The 24,823-nt window shown below is 54.5% G+C and overlaps 1 protein-coding gene across 6 annotated transcripts in view; it reads right to left on the reverse strand.

Annotated features, from left to right (window-relative positions):
* LOC140479597 (retinoic acid receptor RXR-gamma-A-like) overlaps nucleotides 1-24,823 on the reverse strand; it is a 334,953-nt gene that overhangs the window by 8,624 nt on the left and 301,506 nt on the right. For all 6 annotated transcript variants that reach the window (XM_072573426.1, XM_072573423.1, XM_072573422.1 and 3 more), the window contains 3 exons: nucleotides 3,551-3,680; nucleotides 2,826-2,958; nucleotides 1,615-1,706 (listed from right to left, as the gene is read on the reverse strand). In XM_072573426.1, coding sequence (XP_072429527.1) covers nucleotides 1,615-1,706; nucleotides 2,826-2,958; nucleotides 3,551-3,680 — 355 coding nt within the window. The remainder of the gene's footprint in view (nucleotides 1-1,614; nucleotides 1,707-2,825; nucleotides 2,959-3,550; nucleotides 3,681-24,823) is intronic.

Here is a 24,823-nt window from a genome sequence, read left to right on the forward strand (position 1 = left end):
TTTATAAAATCATGAGGGGCACAGATAAGATAAATAGACAAGGTCTTTTCTTTGGGGTGGGGGAGTCCAGAACTAGAGGCTATAGGTTTAGGGTGAGAGGGGAAAGATACAAAAGGGACCTAAACGGCAACTTTTTCACTCAGAGGGTGGTACGTGTATGGAATGAGTTGCCAGAGGAAGTGGTGGAGGCTGGTACAATTATAACATTTAAGAGGCATCTGGATGGGTATATGAATAGGAAGGGTTTGGAGGGATATGGGCCGGGTGCTGGCAGGTGGGACTAGATTGGGTTGGGATATCTGGTTGGCATGGACCGAAGGGTCGGTTTCTGTGCTGTACGACTCTATGACTCTAATTTAGGGGAAACATCCACAGCTTGGAAAAAAGTCTTTGCATCTCAGTCAGTTTTGCAGAAGTTTTGGCATAGGTTCCATTTGCTTGTGATGAAATGTGGTGGTTTAGGTTTGTTAAGAAATAAGTTCGCTCCACTAAGCTGGTTAGTTTGAACGTTCCAGACCAGAAGTATTGGATTATAAACCTGAAGGAGTTACTTGACAAGCTGAGTAAGGTCTTTACTCCATTGCCTTTTCCTGGACTGTCTTGCAATCAGATTCACGAGAGAGAGAACTAATGCCACAGCTGAATTATTCCCAATAGATACAAAAGAGATGGGAATTCTTTCTGGTGTGAATACTGTAAAAGTGAACCTTTGGGAATAATGGGAGTTTATTTTACTGGGTGTTTCTAAACCTTTATATTGTAAATGGTTTGGCTTATTTTAGAATAGAATAGAATAGAATTCCTACAGTGTGGAAACAGGCCCTTCGGCCCAACAACTCCACACCGACCCTCTGAAGAGTATCCCAACCAAACCTACCCCTTAACACTCAACATTTACCCCTGACTAATGCACCAAACCTGTTATTTAAACTTATTATTGTTTCAATGAAAAACCACCTTATTTAATATAAAAATGTTCTATCAAACGATACTTCAGTCTGCGATTTGACTTGTCCAAGAATAACATCAGCTGGCATTGTAACAATACAACTACCAATGAACAGAAATCTGGTGAATAACTCTCCTAAAATGCAATCCCATCATGTAGTACAATCCAAGGATTAAAACTTTTACTTTTTGCTCCCATTTTATTGAATTCCAATCAGCCAAAACCTCTTCCAATTTATTCTTATTGTATAAATAACTCACTTGGCATTCACTTACTGAATGCAGAATCTCAATGAATATTGACCACTACTCACGTTAAATTAAAATGTTTCCACAAATATCCTAGTGTAGTTTTACAGGGAGTATACAGAGTTCAGTCAGTTCACTGTTCAGTTTGAGCTGTTGTCAGGGACCTGTTCCAGTTTCCTAATCCTGTTCCTGAGGTGGTAATGACATACTGAGTGTTAATGAGGTGTTAGCATTGCCTGTTGAGAGCAGTGTTTCAGTGGGACCCCCAGTGACAGGAGGACGTAATTGCCACATCGTGTTTGTTCAGGCAAGTCTGCAGCAAACCAGGTTTCTCTTTCTCACCTACCCCCACCATCCGTCAACTCTTGGGAATATTCATCCCACGGCCACATAGCATAGTCACAGTGCAAGAAGTACCTGGATTGAAGAGAACAATGGCTCTCAGACACCCCAACTCAGTCTTGTCCATTTGCATATCTTTCATTTTTGAGACTAATTCCGTCAGAACTCTGTCAGGGCAGACAGAAAGGAAAAGCAGTTAGCATCTCACGTCACGCTGCGGTGCTGCCTTCAGCTGCTTTCACTCCAGCATCACCCCATTCGAAGGTCCTCACACACCACCTGGAGCAGTGAGCGAGCCAGGAAGAGCTGTCCATTGGATCACACTCACCGATGGAAAACAGACCAGAAGGATTTCGACAGACATCACGGCTGTGAGCCCTCAGTCCCAATTGCAACACTTACAGTTCACCATCCTGTCTCAAACCTTGTCTCAGGACCCCATCACGACCACAGTCTGGGAATCCCTGATCTAAAACGCTGGAATTCCCTCCATTCCCACCAATGTCCCAACTCGCTGGGGTAGCTATTAGCTGCTGTTTGGTGCAGGGAGCACCTCCCTGACCACTATATAAATGTACAGATTTGTAAACTGGGGAGGGGGACCTGCAGAAATGCGTGCCATTACAGTTCAGTCAAATGCAGGATTGGGTATGCACTCTGTTGAGTTATTGGCGAGGGGAGGCCCATAACCCACTGGGTCTAGATAAGGACGGAAGTAGAGATCCCCAGTGAGAATACAGAGGAACCTCCAACGCATACAACACATTCTGTGTTACATCAGTGGAGGACATCACTAAAGGGGGAGGGGGTGGTGGTTTCTGCCATTATAGTTATGAACATAGAAAGACCCATTGATTCAAGTAACTGATGCAGCAGTTAATAACCACGCTTTACAAAGTGGGACAACAGCAGAGGAAGAGCAGATCACAAAACTCCTGGACAAGAAAGCGATCAAAGTCACACTTAACACGTCTGTAAGTTTTATTAAAATATGCAACAGATAGTGGCCCTGCCACATCCTGTGAAAGAATCAAGAACATTCCATTGACCTCTTCCTGGGTGGGTGATAGTAATCTCAGGGTACAGAGTTGACAGCGAGACCTTTATCGGTTACATTGCCTGCTGAGCCGTCTGGGGGTTGTCTGGAGACTGCCAACAGCACTAAGAGGTGCCCACAAGGCAGACAGAGTGGGGGGGATTTGCTGGGGGCTGTGTGTGAAGATGGTGGAAGGTGTATACAGATCCAGAGAGAAGGCCATACCAGACAGTGACCAAATATTCTGTACCTGTCGAATATAGAGCCCACACCTGCACTGTGAGCACTGCTCCGATGAACGTGCAGTCCTGTGGCCAGGAGGATGCCGTCCTTCACTGAGATCGATCGATGTGAGAATGAAGCAATGAGTAGCTCGTTCCAGCCTGCACGACAGAAAACACGAGTAATCCCACCAATCCGCCAGGATCAGACCATCTCCTATTTCATCGCAGCCCACATTGAGGTCCATTTCTCCTAACTCCACCCACCCATTTAACCCCCTTCCCCACCCCATGTACACTCTCCCCTATCACACACCCACCCACCCACCCATTTAATCCCCTTCCCCACCCCATGTACACTCTCTCATATCACACACCCACCCACCCACCCAACCCCATTCCCCACCCCATGTACACTCTCCCCGATCACACACCCACCCACCCATTTAACCCCCTTCCCTACCCCATGTACATTTTCCCCGATCACACATTCAACCCAATTACCTTTCTCGATGTTTAATCATTAGTGATCCTGGTGTGCTCACCCCTCCCTCACCATTTAAAATCCCCTCTGACTGGGTTTTTCTGACTTGATCAGCACGCCTCCTCCCCCCCCTTCCCCAACTCTTCTCTCTCCATGTTCCCCTTGCTTGGTTCCTGCTTGATACTGAGATGAGAGCGCGTGCCGAGATCAAACGACAGAATGGATCTTTCCCATGACCGACTGCCCGAGTATTGTTGAGCGTGAGCTCACCTGCCCGGAGGAGAATGACCTGATCGTCGAGAGGCAGGTCGGAGAAATGTGGAATCCTCTTGGCCCATTCGACCAGTGTGAAGAGCTGTTTATCCGCTGCCTGGCAAATGTTGGTGACTGGATCGTTGGACTGGACAGAGAGGAGGGGAGAATGAAGACACTGTTACAGTGTTTGACAGTGCATCGAGAAAGGAAAAATCAGCCTTTTACTTCAGCCAGTTGCTCCACTTTTGCTTTAACCTGACCGACCTCGAGCCAATGGCCTTTGCAAAGGCCACAGGAGGAGATCAGGCGGTGCAAGGAATTGACTTGGGCCTCCTCATCTTGTGGTGGGTGAGTAATCCTGTCTGGGAATCGCTGACCAGATCCCGCCTCAGACAGCTGGAATGGGATCTGGGATCCACTCAGGGGAGCACATTGCCCCAGTCACATCCCGCTTCCGAAACCACCTTGGCCAGAGGGGAGGGTCCTGCAGCCTTCAGCTCCTGCTTCCTTTGTAACCACTCGCTTCGTTCCCAGGGGTTAGCCCGCTCCCCTAATCCCCGGCTGGGTGGCAGAAACATCTTCACTCCCCAGTCCTCACAGCTTCCTTTAAAACAGCTGGTGCAGACGCAATGGGCCAAATGGCCTCCTCCTGTGCTCCAGCACTCCCTAATTCTAAACCAAGTCACCTGCTTTGGGACATATGCAGGGCTTCTCAGCTGTGACTTGGGAGGGAGCACTTCTATTACAACCCCAGACAAGGCAATCAAATTCATGTCATGGTTTGATTTGGTCCTCATGAGTTTTTTTTTGTTTTAATGTAGATAAGGTTTGAAATCTGAGCTACTTGCTGAGACAATAAAGTCTCAAGATGCCACATTTTGGACTGGCAAAATAAATGTTCATATACAAGGTTAGATGAGCAAAATGTGTATACTCTAATATTCACAGTTGACATAGGTAAATACGGGTAACAGACAAAGTATTGAGCACCACACAATGTACATCGAGTTGAAACTGTGATGCTGGAAAAGCGTAGCAGGTCAGGCAGCATCCAAGGAGCAGGAGAATCGATGTTTCGGACATAAGCCCTTCTTCAGGAATCCCGAAATGTCGATTCTCCTGTTCCTTGGATGCTGCCTGACCTGCTGTGCTTTTCCAGCAACACATTTTCAGCTCTGATCTCCAGCATCTGCAGTCCTCACTTTCTCCAATGTACAGTGAGTAACAAGAGTGATCAGGACACATTGCACACATTTCTCAGCAACCCTACCAAATGGTAGTGCCATCCACTCGGACAAAAACCTTGTCTCCATCACAAGCAATCTCAGCCTGTCTTCACAGACCCACCACCCAAACTGCACACTATTCTAGCTCACACTCCAAGCCACTCCTGAACACAGCCTTCCTGCTCTTTACCCCCTGAGCTGAGACCTATTCACACTGTTTTCACCAGGGTCCACTCAGAGGCAATGGGCGCCAGCTGCTTCAGTGACAAGCGAGGCCAAGTGGAACGGTCTCTAAGGGAATGGACTATAAAGGTATGGGAGGTTTGTTCAAACTACACAAGGCAGTTGTCAGACCACAGCTGGAATACTGTGAACAGACTGGGGCCCATTATCGAAGGAAAGGCTGAACCTGGCTGTGAAGGGACGGTCTCGTGAGGAGAGGTCGAGGGAGGTTGGGTTGGTACTCAGGACAGTTTAGAAGGCTGAGAGGCAACTCATTGAAACAGACAAGATTCTCACACATCACAGACAGAAAGAAAAGACAAGGAGAGGGAATCCAGAAACAATAACTCATCCACTTCTGTCGTCTGTGGCATCATGTCCATTTTGCTTCAGGACCCTCTGGGTGCAGAATAGCTTTGGAGTTCACTACAAAGCCACCTCAACACTACTACACCATCCTGACACGGGACACACGCCATAACACCGCCCTGACACGGGACACACGCCATAACACTGCCCTGACACGGGACACACGCCATAACACCGCCCTGACACGGGACACACGCCATAACACTGCCCTGACACGGGACACACGCCATAACACCGCCCTGACACGGGACACACGCCATAACACTGCCCTGACATGGGACACACGCCATAACACTGCCCTGACATGGGACACACGCCATAACACTGCCCTGACACGGGACACACGCCATAACACTGCCCTGACACGGGACACACACCATAACACTGCCCTGATATAGGACACACGGCATAACACTGCCCTGACATGGGACACACACCATAACACCGCCCTGACATGGGACACACGCCATAACACTGCCCTGACATGGGACACACGCCATAACACTGCCCTGACACGGGACACACGCCATAACACTGCCCTGACACGGGACACACACCATAACACTGCCCTGATATAGGACACACGGCATAACACTGCCCTGACATGGGACACACACCATAACACCGCCCTGACATGGGACACACGCCATAACACTGCCCTGACATGGGACACACGCCATAACACTGCCCTGACACGGGACACACACCATAACACTGCCCTGACATGGGACACACGCCATAACACTGCCCTGATACGGGACACACGCCATAACACCGCCCTGACACGGGACACACACCATAACACCGCCCTGATACGGGACACACACCATAACACCGCCCTGACACGGGACACACACCATAACACTGCCCTGATATGGGACACACACCATAACACCGCCCTGACACGGGACACACACCATAACACCGCCCTGACATGGGACACACACCATAACACTGCCCTGACACGGGACACACACCATAACACTGCCCTGACACGGGACACACACCATAACACTGCCCTGACACGGGACACACGCCATAACACTGCCCTGACACGGGACACACGCCATAACACTGCCCTGACACGGGACACACACCATAACACTGCCCTGATACGGGACACACACCATAACACTGCCCTGATACGGGACACACGCCATAACACTGCCCTGATACGGGACACACGCCAGAACACTGCCCTGACACGGGACACACGCCATAACACTGCCCTGACACGGGACACACACCATAACACTGCCCTGATACGGGACACACGCCAGAACACTGCCCTGACACGGGACACACGCCATAACACTGCCCTGACACGGGACACACACCATAACACCGCCCTGATACGGGACACACACCATAACACTGCCCTGATACGGGACACACACCATAACACTGCCCTGATACGGGACACACGCCAGAACACTGCCCTGACACGGGACACACGCCATAACACTGCCCTGACACGGGACACACACCATAACACCGCCCTGATACGGGACACACACCATAACACTGCCCTGACACGGGACACACACCATAACACTGCCCTGACACGGGACACACACCATAACACCGCCCTGACATGGGACACACGGCATAACACTGCCCTGATACGGGACACACACCATAACACTGCCCTGATACGGGACACACACCATAACACCGCCCTGATACGGGACACACACCATAACACCGCCCTGATACGGGACACACACCATAACACTGCCCTGACATGGGACACACACCATAACACCGCCCTGACACGGGACACACACCATAACACTGCCCTGACACGGGACACACACCATAACACTGCCCTGACACGGGACACACACCATAACACTGCCCTGACACGGGACACACACCATAACACTGCCCTGATACGGGACACACGCCATAACACCGCCCTGACACGGGACACACACCATAACACCGCCCTGACACGGGACACACACCATAACACCGCCCTGATACGGGACACACGCCATAACACTGCCCTGACACGGGACACACACCATAACACTGCCCTGATACGGGACACACACCATAACACCGCCCTGACACGGGACACACACCATAACACCGCCCTGATACGGGACACACACCATAACACTGCCCTGACATGGGACACACACCATAACACTGCCCTGACATGGGACACACACCATAACACTGCCCTGACATGGGACACACACCATAACACCGCCCTGACATGGGACACACACCATAACACCGCCCTGACATGGGACACACGGCATAACACCGCCCTGACACGGGACACACACCATAACACTGCCCTGATATGGGACACACACCATAACACTGCCCTGATACGGGACACACACCATAACACCGCCCTGATACGGGACACACACCATAACACCGCCCTGACACGGGACACACACCATAACACTGCCCTGACACGGGACACACACCATAACACCGCCCTGACATGGGACACACACCATAACACTGCCCTGACATGGGACACACGCCATAACACTGCCCTGATACGGGACACACACCATAACACTGCCCTGACATGGGACACACACCATAACACTGCCCTGACACGGGACACACGCCATAACACCGCCCTGACATGGGACACACGCCATAACACCGCCCTGACATGGGACACACGCCATAACACCGCCCTGATACGGGACACACACCATAACACTGCCCTGACACGGGACACACACCATAACACTGCCCTGACATGGGACACACGCCATAACACTGCCCTGACATGGGACACACGCCATAACACCGCCCTGATATGGGACACACACCATAACACTGCCCTGACATGGGACACACGCCATAACACTGCCCTGACATGGGACACACACCATAACACTGCCCTGATACGGGACACACACCATAACACTGCCCTGACACGGGACACACACCATAACACTGCCCTGATACGGGACACACACCATAACACTGCCCTGACATGGGACACACGCCATAACACTGCCCTGATACGGGACACACACCATAACACTGCCCTGACATGGGACACACGCCATAACACTGCCCTGACATGGGACACACGCCATAACACTGCCCTGACATGGGACACACACCATAACACTGCCCTGATACGGGACACACACCATAACACTGCCCTGACATGGGACACACGCCATAACACTGCCCTGACATGGGACACACGCCATAACACTGCCCTGACATGGGACACACACCATAACACTGCCCTGATACGGGACACACACCATAACACTGCCCTGACATGGGACACACACCATAACACTGCCCTGATACGGGACACACGCCATAACACCGCCCTGATACGGGACACACACCATAACACTGCCCTGACACGGGACACACACCATAACACCGCCCTGACACGGGACACACACCATAACACTGCCCTGACATGGGACACACACCATAACACTGCCCTGATACGGGACACACGCCATAACACTGCCCTGACACGGGACACACACCATAACACTGCCCTGATACGGGACACACACCATAACACTGCCCTGACATGGGACACACACCATAACACTGCCCTGACATGGGACACACACCATAACACCGCCCTGATACGGGACACACGCCATAACACTGCCCTGACATGGGACACACACCATAACACTGCCCTGATACGGGACACACGCCATAACACTGCCCTGACACGGGACACACACCATAACACCGCCCTGATACGGGACACACACCATAACACCGCCCTGATACGGGACACACACCATAACACTGCCCTGACACGGGACACACACCATAACACTGCCCTGACACGGGACACACACCATAACACTGCCCTGACACGGGACACACACCATAACACTGCCCTGACATGGGACACACACCATAACACTGCCCTGACATGGGACACACACCATAACACCGCCCTGACACGGGACACACACCATAACACCGCCCTGACATGGGACACACACCATAACACTGCCCTGACATGGGACACACACCATAACACTGCCCTGACATGGGACACACACCATAACACTGCCCTGACACGGGACACACACCATAACACTGCCCTGACATGGGACACACACCATAACACTGCCCTGATATAGGACACACACCATAACACTGCCCTGATACGGGACACACACCATAACACCGCCCTGACATGGGACACACGCCATAACACTGCCCTGATACGGGACACACACCATAACACTGCCCTGACACGGGACACACACCATAACACTGCCCTGATACGGGACACACGCCATAACACTGCCCTGACACGGGACACACACCATAACACTGCCCTGACATGGGACACACGCCATAACACTGCCCTGACATGGGACACACACCATAACACCGCCCTGATACGGGACACACACCATAACACCGCCCTGATATAGGACACACGCCATAACACTGCCCTGACATGGGACACACACCATAACACCGCCCTGACATGGGACACACGCCATAACACTGCCCTGACACGGGACACACACCATAACACTGCCCTGACACGGGACACACACCATAACACTGCCCTGATATAGGACACACACCATAACACTGCCCTGATACGGGACACACACCATAACACTGCCCTGACATGGGACACACACCATAACACTGCCCTGACACGGGACACACGCCATAACACTGCCCTGACACGGGACACACGGCATAACACTGCCCTGACATGGGACACACACCATAACACTGCCCTGATATGGGACACACACCATAACACTGCCCTGACACGGGACACACGGCATAACACTGCCCTGACACGGGACACACACCATAACACTGCCCTGACATGGGACACACACCATAACACTGCCCTGACATGGGACACACACCATAACACTGCCCTGACATGGGACACACACCATAACACTGCCCTGACATGGGACACACACCATAACACCGCCCTGACACGGGACACACACCATAACACCGCCCTGACACGGGACACACACCATAACACCGCCCTGACATGGGACACACACCATAACACTGCCCTGATACGGGACACACGCCATAACACTGCCCTGACACGGGACACACACCATAACACCGCCCTGATATAGGACACACGGCATAACACCGCCCTGACACGGGACACACACCATAACACTGCCCTGACATGGGACACACACCATAACACTGCCCTGACATGGGACACACACCATAACACCGCCCTGACATGGGACACACGCCATAACACTGCCCTGACACGGGACACACGGCATAACACCGCCCTGACATGGGACACACGGCATAACACCGCCCTGATACGGGACACACGGCATAACACCGCCCTGACATGGGACACACGGCATAACACCGCCCTGATACGGGACACACGGCATAACACCGCCCTGATACGGGACACACGGCATAACACCGCCCTGATACGGGACACACGGCATAACACTGCCCTGATACGGGACACACACCATAACACTGCCCTGACATGGGACACACGGCATAACACCGCCCTGATACGGGACACATACCATAACACTGCCCTGACATGGGACACACGGCATAACACCGCCCTGATACGGGACACACGGCATAACACCGCCCTGATACGGGACACACACCATAACACCGCCCTGATACGGGACACACACCATAACACTGCCCTGACATGGGACACACGGCATAACACCGCCCTGATACGGGACACACACCATAACACTGCCCTGACACGGGACACACACCATAACACTGCCCTGACATGGGACACACGGCATAACACCGCCCTGACATGGGACACACGGCATAACACCGCCCTGATACGGGACACACGGCATAACACTGCCCTGACACGGGACACACACCATAACACTGCCCTGACACGGGACACACACCATAACACCGCCCTGACATGGGACACACGCCATAACACTGCCCTGATACGGGACACACGCCATAACACTGCCCTGACACGGGACACACACCATAACACCGCCCTGATACGGGACACACACCATAACACTGCCCTGATACGGGACACACACCATAACACTGCCCTGACATGGGACACACACCATAACACTGCCCTGATACGGGACACACACCATAACACCGCCCTGATACGGGACACACGCCAAAACACTGCCCTGATACGGGACACACACCATAACACTGCCCTGACATGGGACACACGCCATAACACTGCCCTGATACGGGACACACACCATAACACTGCCCTGACATGGGACACACACCATAACACCGCCCTGACACGGGACACACACCATAACACTGCCCTGACACGGGACACACACCATAACACCGCCCTGACACGGGACACACACCATAACACTGCCCTGACATGGGACACACACCATAACACTGCCCTGACATGGGACACACACCATAACACCGCCCTGACACGGGACACACGCCATAACACTGCCCTGACACAGGACACACACCATAACACTGCCCTGATACGGGACACACACCATAACACCGCCCTGACATGGGACACACACCATAACACTGCCCTGACACGGGACACACGCCATAACACCGCCCTGACACGGGACACACACCATAACACCGCCCTGACATGGGACACACACCATAACACCGCCCTGACACGGGACACACGCCATAACACTGCCCTGACATGGGACACACACCATAACACCGCCCTGACATGGGACACACACCATAACACCGCCCTGACACGGGACACACGCCATAACACTGCCCTGACATGGGACACACACCATAACACTGCCCTGACATGGGACACACACCATAACACTGCCCTGACATGGGACACACGGCATAACACTGCCCTGACACGGGACACACACCATAACACTGCCCTGACATGGGACACACGGCATAACACCGCCCTGATACGGGACACACACCATAACACTGCCCTGACATGGGACACACACCATAACACCGCCCTGACACGGGACACACACCATAACACTGCCCTGATACGGGACACACGCCATAACACTGCCCTGATACGGGACACACACCATAACACCGCCCTGACACGGGACACACACCATAACACTGCCCTGACATGGGACACACGGCATAACACTGCCCTGACATGGGACACACACCATAACACTGCCCTGACATGGGACACACGCCATAACACCGCCCTGACACGGGACACACACCATAACACTGCCCTGATACGGGACACACGCCATAACACTGCCCTGATACGGGACACACACCATAACACCGCCCTGATACGGGACACACACCATAACACTGCCCTGACACGGGACACACACCATAACACCGCCCTGATACGGGACACACACCATAACACCGCCCTGATACGGGACACACGGCATAACACTGCCCTGACACGGGACACACACCATAACACTGCCCTGACATGGGACACACGCCATAACACTGCCCTGATACGGGACACACACCATAACACTGCCCTGACATGGGACACACACCATAACACTGCCCTGACACGGGACACACACCATAACACCGCCCTGACATGGGACACACGGCATAACACTGCCCTGACATGGGACACACGGCATAACACTGCCCTGACACGGGACACACACCATAACACTGCCCTGACATGGGACACACGCCATAACACCGCCCTGATACGGGACACACACCATAACACTGCCCTGACATGGGACACACGCCATAACACTGCCCTGATACGGGACACACACCATAACACTGCCCTGACATGGGACACACACCATAACACCGCCCTGACACGGGACACACACCATAACACTGCCCTGACACGGGACACACACCATAACACTGCCCTGACATGGGACACACACCATAACACCGCCCTGACATGGGACACACACCATAACACCGCCCTGACACGGGACACACGCCATAACACTGCCCTGACATGGGACACACACCATAACACCGCCCTGACATGGGACACACACCATAACACTGCCCTGACACGGGACACACGCCATAACACCGCCCTGACACGGGACACACACCATAACACCGCCCTGACATGGGACACACACCATAACACCGCCCTGACACGGGACACACGCCATAACACTGCCCTGACATGGGACACACACCATAACACCGCCCTGACATGGGACACACACCATAACACCGCCCTGACACGGGACACACGCCATAACACTGCCCTGACATGGGACACACACCATAACACTGCCCTGACATGGGACACACGGCATAACACTGCCCTGACACGGGACACACACCATAACACTGCCCTGACATGGGACACACGGCATAACACCGCCCTGATACGGGACACACACCATAACACTGCCCTGACATGGGACACACACCATAACACCGCCCTGACACGGGACACACACCATAACACTGCCCTGATACGGGACACACGCCATAACACTGCCCTGATACGGGACACACACCATAACACCGCCCTGACACGGGACACACACCATAACACTGCCCTGACATGGGACACACGGCATAACACCGCCCTGATACGGGACACACACCATAACACCGCCCTGATACGGGACACACACCATAACACTGCCCTGACACGGGACACACACCATAACACTGCCCTGACATGGGACACACGGCATAACACTGCCCTGATACGGGACACACACCATAACACCGCCCTGACACGGGACACACACCATAACACCGCCCTGACATGGGACACACGCCATAACACCGCCCTGACACGGGACACACGCCATAACACTGCCCTGACATGGGACACACACCATAACACCGCCCTGACACGGGACACACGCCATAACACCGCCCTGATACGGGACACACACCATAACACCGCCCTGATACGGGACACACACCATAACACCGCCCTGATACGGGACACACACCATAACACTGCCCTGACATGGGACACACACCATAACACTGCCCTGACACGGGACACACACCATAACACTGCCCTGACACGGGACACACACCATAACACTGCCCTGACACGGGACACACACCATAACACTGCCCTGATATAGGACACACACCATAACACTGCCCTGACACGGGACACACACCATAACACTGCCCTGACATGGGACACACACCATAACACCGCCCTGACACGGGACACACACCATAACACTGCCCTGATACGGGACACACACCATAACACCGCCCTGACACGGGACACACACCATAACACTGCCCTGACATGGGACACACGGCATAACACTGCCCTGACATGGGACACACACCATAACACTGCCCTGACACGGGACACACGGCATAACACCGCCCTGATACGGGACACACACCATAACACCGCCCTGACACGGGACACACGCCATAACACTGCCCTGACATGGGACACACGGCATAACACCGCCCTGATACGGGACACACACCATAACACCGCCCTGATACGGGACACACACCATAACACTGCCCTGATACGGGACACACGCCATAACACTGCCCTGACACGGGACACACACCATAACACTGCCCTGACATGGGACACACACCATAACACTGCCCTGACATGGGACACACACCATAACACTGCCCTGACATGGGACACACACCATAACACTGCCCTGATACGGGACACACGCCATAACACTGCCCTGACACGGGACACACACCATAACACTGCCCTGACATGGGACACACACCATAACACTGCCCTGACATGGGACACACACCATAACACCGCCCTGATATAGGACACACACCATAACACTGCCCTGATACGGGACACACGCCATAACACTGCCCTGACATGGGACACACACCATAACACTGCCCTGACACGGGACACACACCATAACACTGCCCTGACACGGGACACACGCCATAACACTGCCCTGACATGGGACACACACCATAACACTGCCCTGACACGGGACACACACCATAACACCGCCCTGATATAGGACACACACCATAACACTGCCCTGACACGGGACACACGCCATAACACTGCCCTGACATGGGACACACACCATAACACTGCCCTGACACGGGACACACACCATAACACTGCCCTGACACGGGACACACGCCATAACACTGCCCTGACATGGGACACACACCATAACACCGCCCTGACACGGGACACACGCCATAACACTGCCCTGACATGGGACACACACCATAACACTGCCCTGACACGGGACACACACCATAACACTGCCCTGACATGGGACACACACCATAACACCGCCCTGACATGGGACACACACCATAACACTGCCCTGACACGGGACACACACCATAACACCGCCCTGATACGGGACACACACCATAACACCGCCCTGACACGGGACACACACCATAACACCGCCCTGACACGGGACACACACCATAACACCGCCCTGACATGGGACACACACCATAACACCGCCCTGACACGGGACACACACCATAACACTGCCCTGACATGGGACACACACCATAACACCGCCCTGACACGGGACACACACCATAACACTGCCCTGACACGGGACACACACCATAACACCGCCCTGACATGGGACACACGCCATAACACCGCCCTGACATGGGACACACACCATAACACTGCCCTGACACGGGACACACACCATAACACCGCCCTGATACGGGACACACACCATAACACCGCCCTGACACGGGACACACACCATAACACCGCCCTGACACGGGACACACACCATAACACCGCCCTGACATGGGACACACACCATAACACCGCCCTGACACGGGACACACACCATAACACTGCCCTGACACGGGACACACACCATAACACCGCCCTGATACGGGACACACACCATAACACCGCCCTGACACGGGACACACACCATAACACCGCCCTGATACGGGACACACGCCATAACACTGCCCTGACACGGGACACACACCATAACACCGCCCTGATACGGGACACACACCATAACACCGCCCTGATACGGGACACACACCATAACACTGCCCTGACATGGGACACACACCATAACACTGCCCTGATACGGGACACACACCATAACACTGCCCTGACACGGGACACACACCATAACACTGCCCTGATATAGGACACACACCATAACACTGCCCTGACACGGGACACACACCATAACACTGCCCTGACATGGGACACACACCATAACACTGCCCTGACACGGGACACACACCATAACACCGCCCTGACATGGGACACACACCATAACACTGCCCTGACATGGGACACACACCATAACACCGCCCTGACATGGGACACACGCCATAACACCGCCCTGACACGGGACACACACCATAACACTGCCCTGATACGGGACACACACCATAACACCGCCCTGACATGGGACACACACCATAACACTGCCCTGATACGGGACACACGCCATAACACTGCCCTGATACGGGACACACACCATAACACCGCCCTGATACGGGACACACACCATAACACCGCCCTGACATGGGACACACACCATAACACCGCCCTGATACGGGACACACGGCATAACACTGCCCTGACACGGGACACACACCATAACACTGCCCTGACACGGGACACACACCATAACACTGCCCTGACATGGGACACACACCATAACACTGCCCTGACACGGGACACACACCATAACACTGCCCTGACATGGGACACACACCATAACACTGCCCTGACACGGGACACACACCATAACACCGCCCTGACACGGGACACACACCATAACACTGCCCTGACATGGGACACACACCATAACACCGCCCTGATACGGGACACACACCATAACACCGCCCTGACATGGGACACACGGCATAACACTGCCCTGACATGGGACACACGGCATAACACTGCCCTGACACGGGACACACACCATAACACTGCCCTGACATGGGACACACGCCATAACACCGCCCTGATACGGGACACACGCCATAACACTGCCCTGATACGGGACACACACCATAACACTGCCCTGACATGGGACACACACCATAACACCGCCCTGACACGGGACACACACCATAACACTGCCCTGACACGGGACACACACCATAACACTGCCCTGACATGGGACACACACCATAACACTGCCCTGACATGGGACACACACCATAACACCGCCCTGACACGGGACACACGCCATAACACTGCCCTGACATGGGACACACACCATAACACCGCCCTGACATGGGACACACACCATAACACTGCCCTGACACGGGACACACGCCATAACACCGCCCTGACACGGGACACACACCATAACACCGCCCTGACATGGGACACACACCATAACACCGCCCTGACACGGGACACACGCCATAACACTGCCCTGACATGGGACACACACCATAACACCGCCCTGACATGGGACACACACCATAACACCGCCCTGACACGGGACACACGCCATAACACTGCCCTGACATGGGACACACACCATAACACTGCCCTGACATGGGACACACGGCATAACACTGCCCTGACACGGGACACACACCATAACACTGCCCTGACATGGGACACACGGCATAACACCGCCCTGATACGGGACACACACCATAACACTGCCCTGACATGGGACACACACCATAACACCGCCCTGACACGGGACACACACCATAACACTGCCCTGATACGGGACACACGCCATAACACTGCCCTGATACGGGACACACACCATAACACCGCCCTGACACGGGACACACACCATAACACTGCCCTGACATGGGACACACGGCATAACACCGCCCTGATACGGGACACACACCATAACACTGCCCTGACACGGGACACACACCATAACACTGCCCTGACATGGGACACACACCATAACACCGCCCTGACACGGGACACACACCATAACACTGCCCTGATACGGGACACACACCATAACACCGCCCTGATACGGGACACACACCATAACACCGCCCTGACACGGGACACACACCATAACACCGCCCTGATACGGGACACACGCCATAACACTGCCCTGACATGGGACACACACCATAACACCGCCCTGATACGGGACACACACCATAACACTGCCCTGACACGGGACACACGCCATAACACTGCCCTGATACGGGACACACACCATAACACTGCCCTGATACGGGACACACACCATAACACCGCCCTGACATGGGACACACACCATAACACCGCCCTGACATGGGACACACACCATAACACTGCCCTGACACGGGACACACACCATAACACTGCCCTGATACGGGACACACGCCATAACACTGCCCTGACATGGGACACACACCATAACACTGCCCTGACACGGGACACACACCATAACACCGCCCTGATACGGGACACACACCATAACACCGCCCTGATACGGGACACACACCATAACACTGCCCTGACACGGGACACACACCATAACACTGCCCTGACATGGGACACACGGCATAACACCGCCCTGATACGGGACACACACCATAACACCGCCCTGATACGGGACACACACCATAACACCGCCCTGATACGGGACACACACCATAACACCGCCCTGATACGGGACACACACCATAACACTGCCCTGACACGGGACACACACCATAACACTGCCCTGATACGGGACACACACCATAACACTGCCCTAACATGGGACACACACCATAACACTGCCCTGACACGGGACACACACCATAACACTGCCCTGATACGGGACACACACCATAACACTGCCCTGACACGGGACACACACCATAACACTGCCCTGACATGGGACACACGGCATAACACCGCCCTGATACGGGACACACACCATAACACTGCCCTGACACGGGACACACACCATAACACTGCCCTGACATGGGACACACACCATAACACTGCCCTGACACGGGACACACACCATAACACTGCCCTGATATAGGACACACGGCATAACACCGCCCTGACACGGGACACACACCATAACACTGCCCTGATATAGGACACACGGCATAACACCGCCCTGACACGGGACACACACCATAACACTGCCCTGACACGGGACACACACCATAACACTGCCCTGATATAGGACACACGCCATAACACCGCCCTGACACGGGACACACACCATAACACTGCCCTGATATAGGACACACGGCATAACACCGCCCTGACACGGGACACACACCATAACACTGCCCTGACACGGGACACACACCATAACACTGCCCTGACATGGGACACACACCATAACACCGCCCTGACACGGGACACACACCATAACACTGCCCTGATACGGGACACACACCATAACACCGCCCTGACACGGGACACACACCATAACACTGCCCTGACATGGGACACACGGCATAACACTGCCCTGACATGGGACACACACCATAACACTGCCCTGACACGGGACACACGGCATAACACCGCCCTGATACGGGACACACACCATAACACCGCCCTGACACGGGACACACGCCATAACACTGCCCTGACATGGGACACACGGCATAACACCGCCCTGATACGGGACACACACCATAACACCGCCCTGATACGGGACACACACCATAACACCGCCCTGACATGGGACACACGCCATAACACTGCCCTGATACGGGACACACACCATAACACTGCCCTGACATGGGACACACACCATAACACTGCCCTGACATGGGACACACACCATAACACTGCCCTGATACGGGACACACGCCATAACACTGCCCTGACACGGGACACACACCATAACACTGCCCTGACATGGGACACACGCCATAACACTGCCCTGACACGGGACACACACCATAACACTGCCCTGACATGGGACACACACCATAACACCGCCCTGACATGGGACACACACCATAACACCGCCCTGATACGGGACACACGGCATAACACTGCCCTGACACAGGACACACACCATAACACCGCCCTGACACGGGACACACACCATAACACTGCCCTGACACGGGACACACGGCATAACACTGCCCTGACATGGGACACACACCATAACACCGCCCTGATATAGGACACACACCATAACACTGCCCTGATACGGGACACACGCCATAACACTGCCCTGACATGGGACACACACCATAACACTGCCCTGACACGGGACACACACCATAACACTGCCCTGACACGGGACACACGCCATAACACTGCCCTGACATGGGACACACACCATAACACTGCCCTGACACGGGACACACACCATAACACTGCCCTGACATGGGACACACACCATAACACCGCCCTGATATAGGACACACACCATAACACTGCCCTGACACGGGACACACGCCATAACACTGCCCTGACATGGGACACACACCATAACACTGCCCTGACACGGGACACACACCATAACACTGCCCTGACACGGGACACACGCCATAACACTGCCCTGACATGGGACACACACCATAACACCGCCCTGACACGGGACACACGCCATAACACTGCCCTGACATGGGACACACACCATAACACTGCCCTGACACGGGACACACACCATAACACTGCCCTGACATGGGACACACACCATAACACCGCCCTGACATGGGACACACACCATAACACTGCCCTGACACGGGACACACACCATAACACCGCCCTGATACGGGACACACACCATAACACCGCCCTGACACGGGACACACACCATAACACCGCCCTGACACGGGACACACACCATAACACCGCCCTGACATGGGACACACACCATAACACCGCCCTGACACGGGACACACACCATAACACTGCCCTGACACGGGACACACACCATAACACCGCCCTGATACGGGACACACACCATAACACCGCCCTGACACGGGACACACACCATAACACCGCCCTGATACGGGACACACGCCATAACACTGCCCTGACACGGGACACACACCATAACACCGCCCTGATACGGGACACACACCATAACACTGCCCTGACATGGGACACACACCATAACACTGCCCTGATACGGGACACACACCATAACACTGCCCTGACACGGGACACACACCATAACACTGCCCTGATATAGGACACACACCATAACACTGCCCTGACACGGGACACACACCATAACACTGCCCTGACACGGGACACACACCATAACACCGCCCTGATACGGGACACACACCATAACACTGCCCTGATACGGGACACACACCATAACACTGCCCTGATACGGGACACACACCATAACACTGCCCTGACATGGGACACACACCATAACACCGCCCTGACATGGGACACACACCATAACACTGCCCTGATACGGGACACACGCCATAACACTGCCCTGATACGGGACACACACCATAACACCGCCCTGACATGGGACACACACCATAACACTGCCCTGACACGGGACACACACCATAACACCGCCCTGATACGGGACACACACCATAACACCGCCCTGACACGGGACACACACCATAACACCGCCCTGATACGGGACACACACCATAACACCGCCCTGACATGGGACACACACCATAACACTGCCCTGACATGGGACACACGGCATAACACCGCCCTGATACGGGACACACACCATAACACTGCCCTGACATGGGACACACACCATAACACCGCCCTGACATGGGACACACACCATAACACCGCCCTGATATGGGACACACACCATAACACCGCCCTGACACGGGACACACACCATAACACCGCCCTGATACGGGACACACACCATAACACTGCCCTGACACGGGACACACGCCATAACACTGCCCTGACACAGGACACACACCATAACACCGCCCTGATACGGGACACACACCATAACACCGCCCTGATACGGGACACACACCATAACACTGCCCTGATATAGGACACACGGCATAACACTGCCCTGACATGGGACACACACCATAACACCGCCCTGACACGGGACACACACCATAACACTGCCCTGACACGGGACACACACCATAACACCGCCCTGACATGGGACACACACCATAACACTGCCCTGACATGGGACACACACCATAACACCGCCCTGATACGGGACACACACCATAACACCGCCCTGACATGGGACACACACCATAACACTGCCCTGACATGGGACACACACCATAACACCGCCCTGACACGGGACACACACCATAACACTGCCCTGATACGGGACACACACCATAACACTGCCCTGACACGGGACACACACCATAACACTGCCCTGACACGGGACACACACCATAACACCGCCCTGACATGGGACACACGCCATAACACCGCCCTGATATGGGACACACACCATAACACTGCCCTGACACGGGACACACACCATAACACTGCCCTGACACGGGACACACACCATAACACTGCCCTGACATGGGACACACACCATAACACTGCCCTGACATGGGACACACGCCATAACACCGCCCTGACATGGGACACACACCATAACACTGCCCTGATACGGGACACACACCATAACACTGCCCTGACACGGGACACACACCATAACACTGCCCTGATACGGGACACACACCATAACACCGCCCTGACACGGGACACACACCATAACACTGCCCTGATACGGGACACACACCATAACACTGCCCTGACACGGGACACACACCATAACACTGCCCTGACACGGGACACACACCATAACACTGCCCTGACATGGGACACACACCATAACACCGCCCTGACATGGGACACACACCATAACACTGCCCTGATACGGGACACACACCATAACACCGCCCTGACACGGGACACACACCATAACACTGCCCTGACATGGGACACACACCATAACACCGCCCTGACATGGGACACACACCATAACACTGCCCTGATACGGGACACACACCATAACACCGCCCTGACACGGGACACACACCATAACACCGCCCTGACACGGGACACACACCATAACACTGCCCTGATACGGGACACACACCATAACACCGCCCTGACACGGGACACACACCATAACACCGCCCTGACACGGGACACACACCATAACACTGCCCTGACATGGGACACACGCCATAACACTGCCCTGACACGGGACACACACCATAACACTGCCCTGATACGGGACACACACCATAACACCGCCCTGATACGGGACACACGCCATAACACCGCCCTGACACGGGACACACACCATAACACCGCCCTGATACGGGACACACGCCATAACACTGCCCTGACACGGGACACACACCATAACACCGCCCTGATACGGGACACACACCATAACACTGCCCTGACACGGGACACACACCATAACACCGCCCTGATACGGGACACACACCATAACACTGCCCTGACACGGGACACACGGCATAACACCGCCCTGACACGGGACACACACCATAACACCGCCCTGATACGGGACACACACCATAACACTGCCCTGACATGGGACACACACCATAACACCGCCCTGATACGGGACACACACCATAACACTGCCCTGACACGGGACACACACCATAACACTGCCCTGACATGGGACACACGCCATAACACTGCCCTGACACGGGACACACGCCATAACACCGCCCTGACATGGGACACACACCATAACACCGCCCTGATACGGGACACACACCATAACACCGCCCTGATACGGGACACACACCATAACACTGCCCTGACATGGGACACACGCCATAACACTGCCCTGATACGGGACACACACCATAACACTGCCCTGACACGGGACACACACCATAACACCGCCCTGACATGGGACACACGCCATAACACTGCCCTGACACGGGACACACACCATAACACTGCCCTGATACGGGACACACGCCATAACACCGCCCTGACATGGGACACACACCATAACACCGCCCTGATACGGGACACACGCCATAACACCGCCCTGATACGGGACACACACCATAACACCGCCCTGACATGGGACACACACCATAACACCGCCCTGACACGGGACACACGGCATAACACCGCCCTGACACGGGACACACGCCATAACACCGCCCTGACACGGGACACACGCCATAACACCGCCCTGACATGGGACACACGCCATAACACCGCCCTGATACGGGACACACACCATAACACCGCCCTGACACGGGACACACACCATAACACCGCCCTGACATGGGACACACACCATAACACTGCCCTGACATGGGACACACACCATAACACCGCCCTGACACGGGACACACACCATAACACTGCCCTGATACGGGACACACACCATAACACCGCCCTGACACGGGACACACACCATAACACTGCCCTGACACAGGACACACACCATAACACTGCCCTGACATGGGACACACACCATAACACTGCCCTGATACGGGACACACACCATAACACTGCCCTGACATGGGACACACACCATAACACCGCCCTGATACGGGACACACGCCATAACACCGCCCTGACACAGGACACACACCATAACACCGCCCTGACACGGGACACACGCCATAACACTGCCCT

This window comes from Chiloscyllium punctatum, chromosome 7 (genome assembly GCF_047496795.1).
Source record: "Chiloscyllium punctatum isolate Juve2018m chromosome 7, sChiPun1.3, whole genome shotgun sequence".
NCBI lineage: Eukaryota > Metazoa > Chordata > Chondrichthyes > Orectolobiformes > Hemiscylliidae > Chiloscyllium > Chiloscyllium punctatum.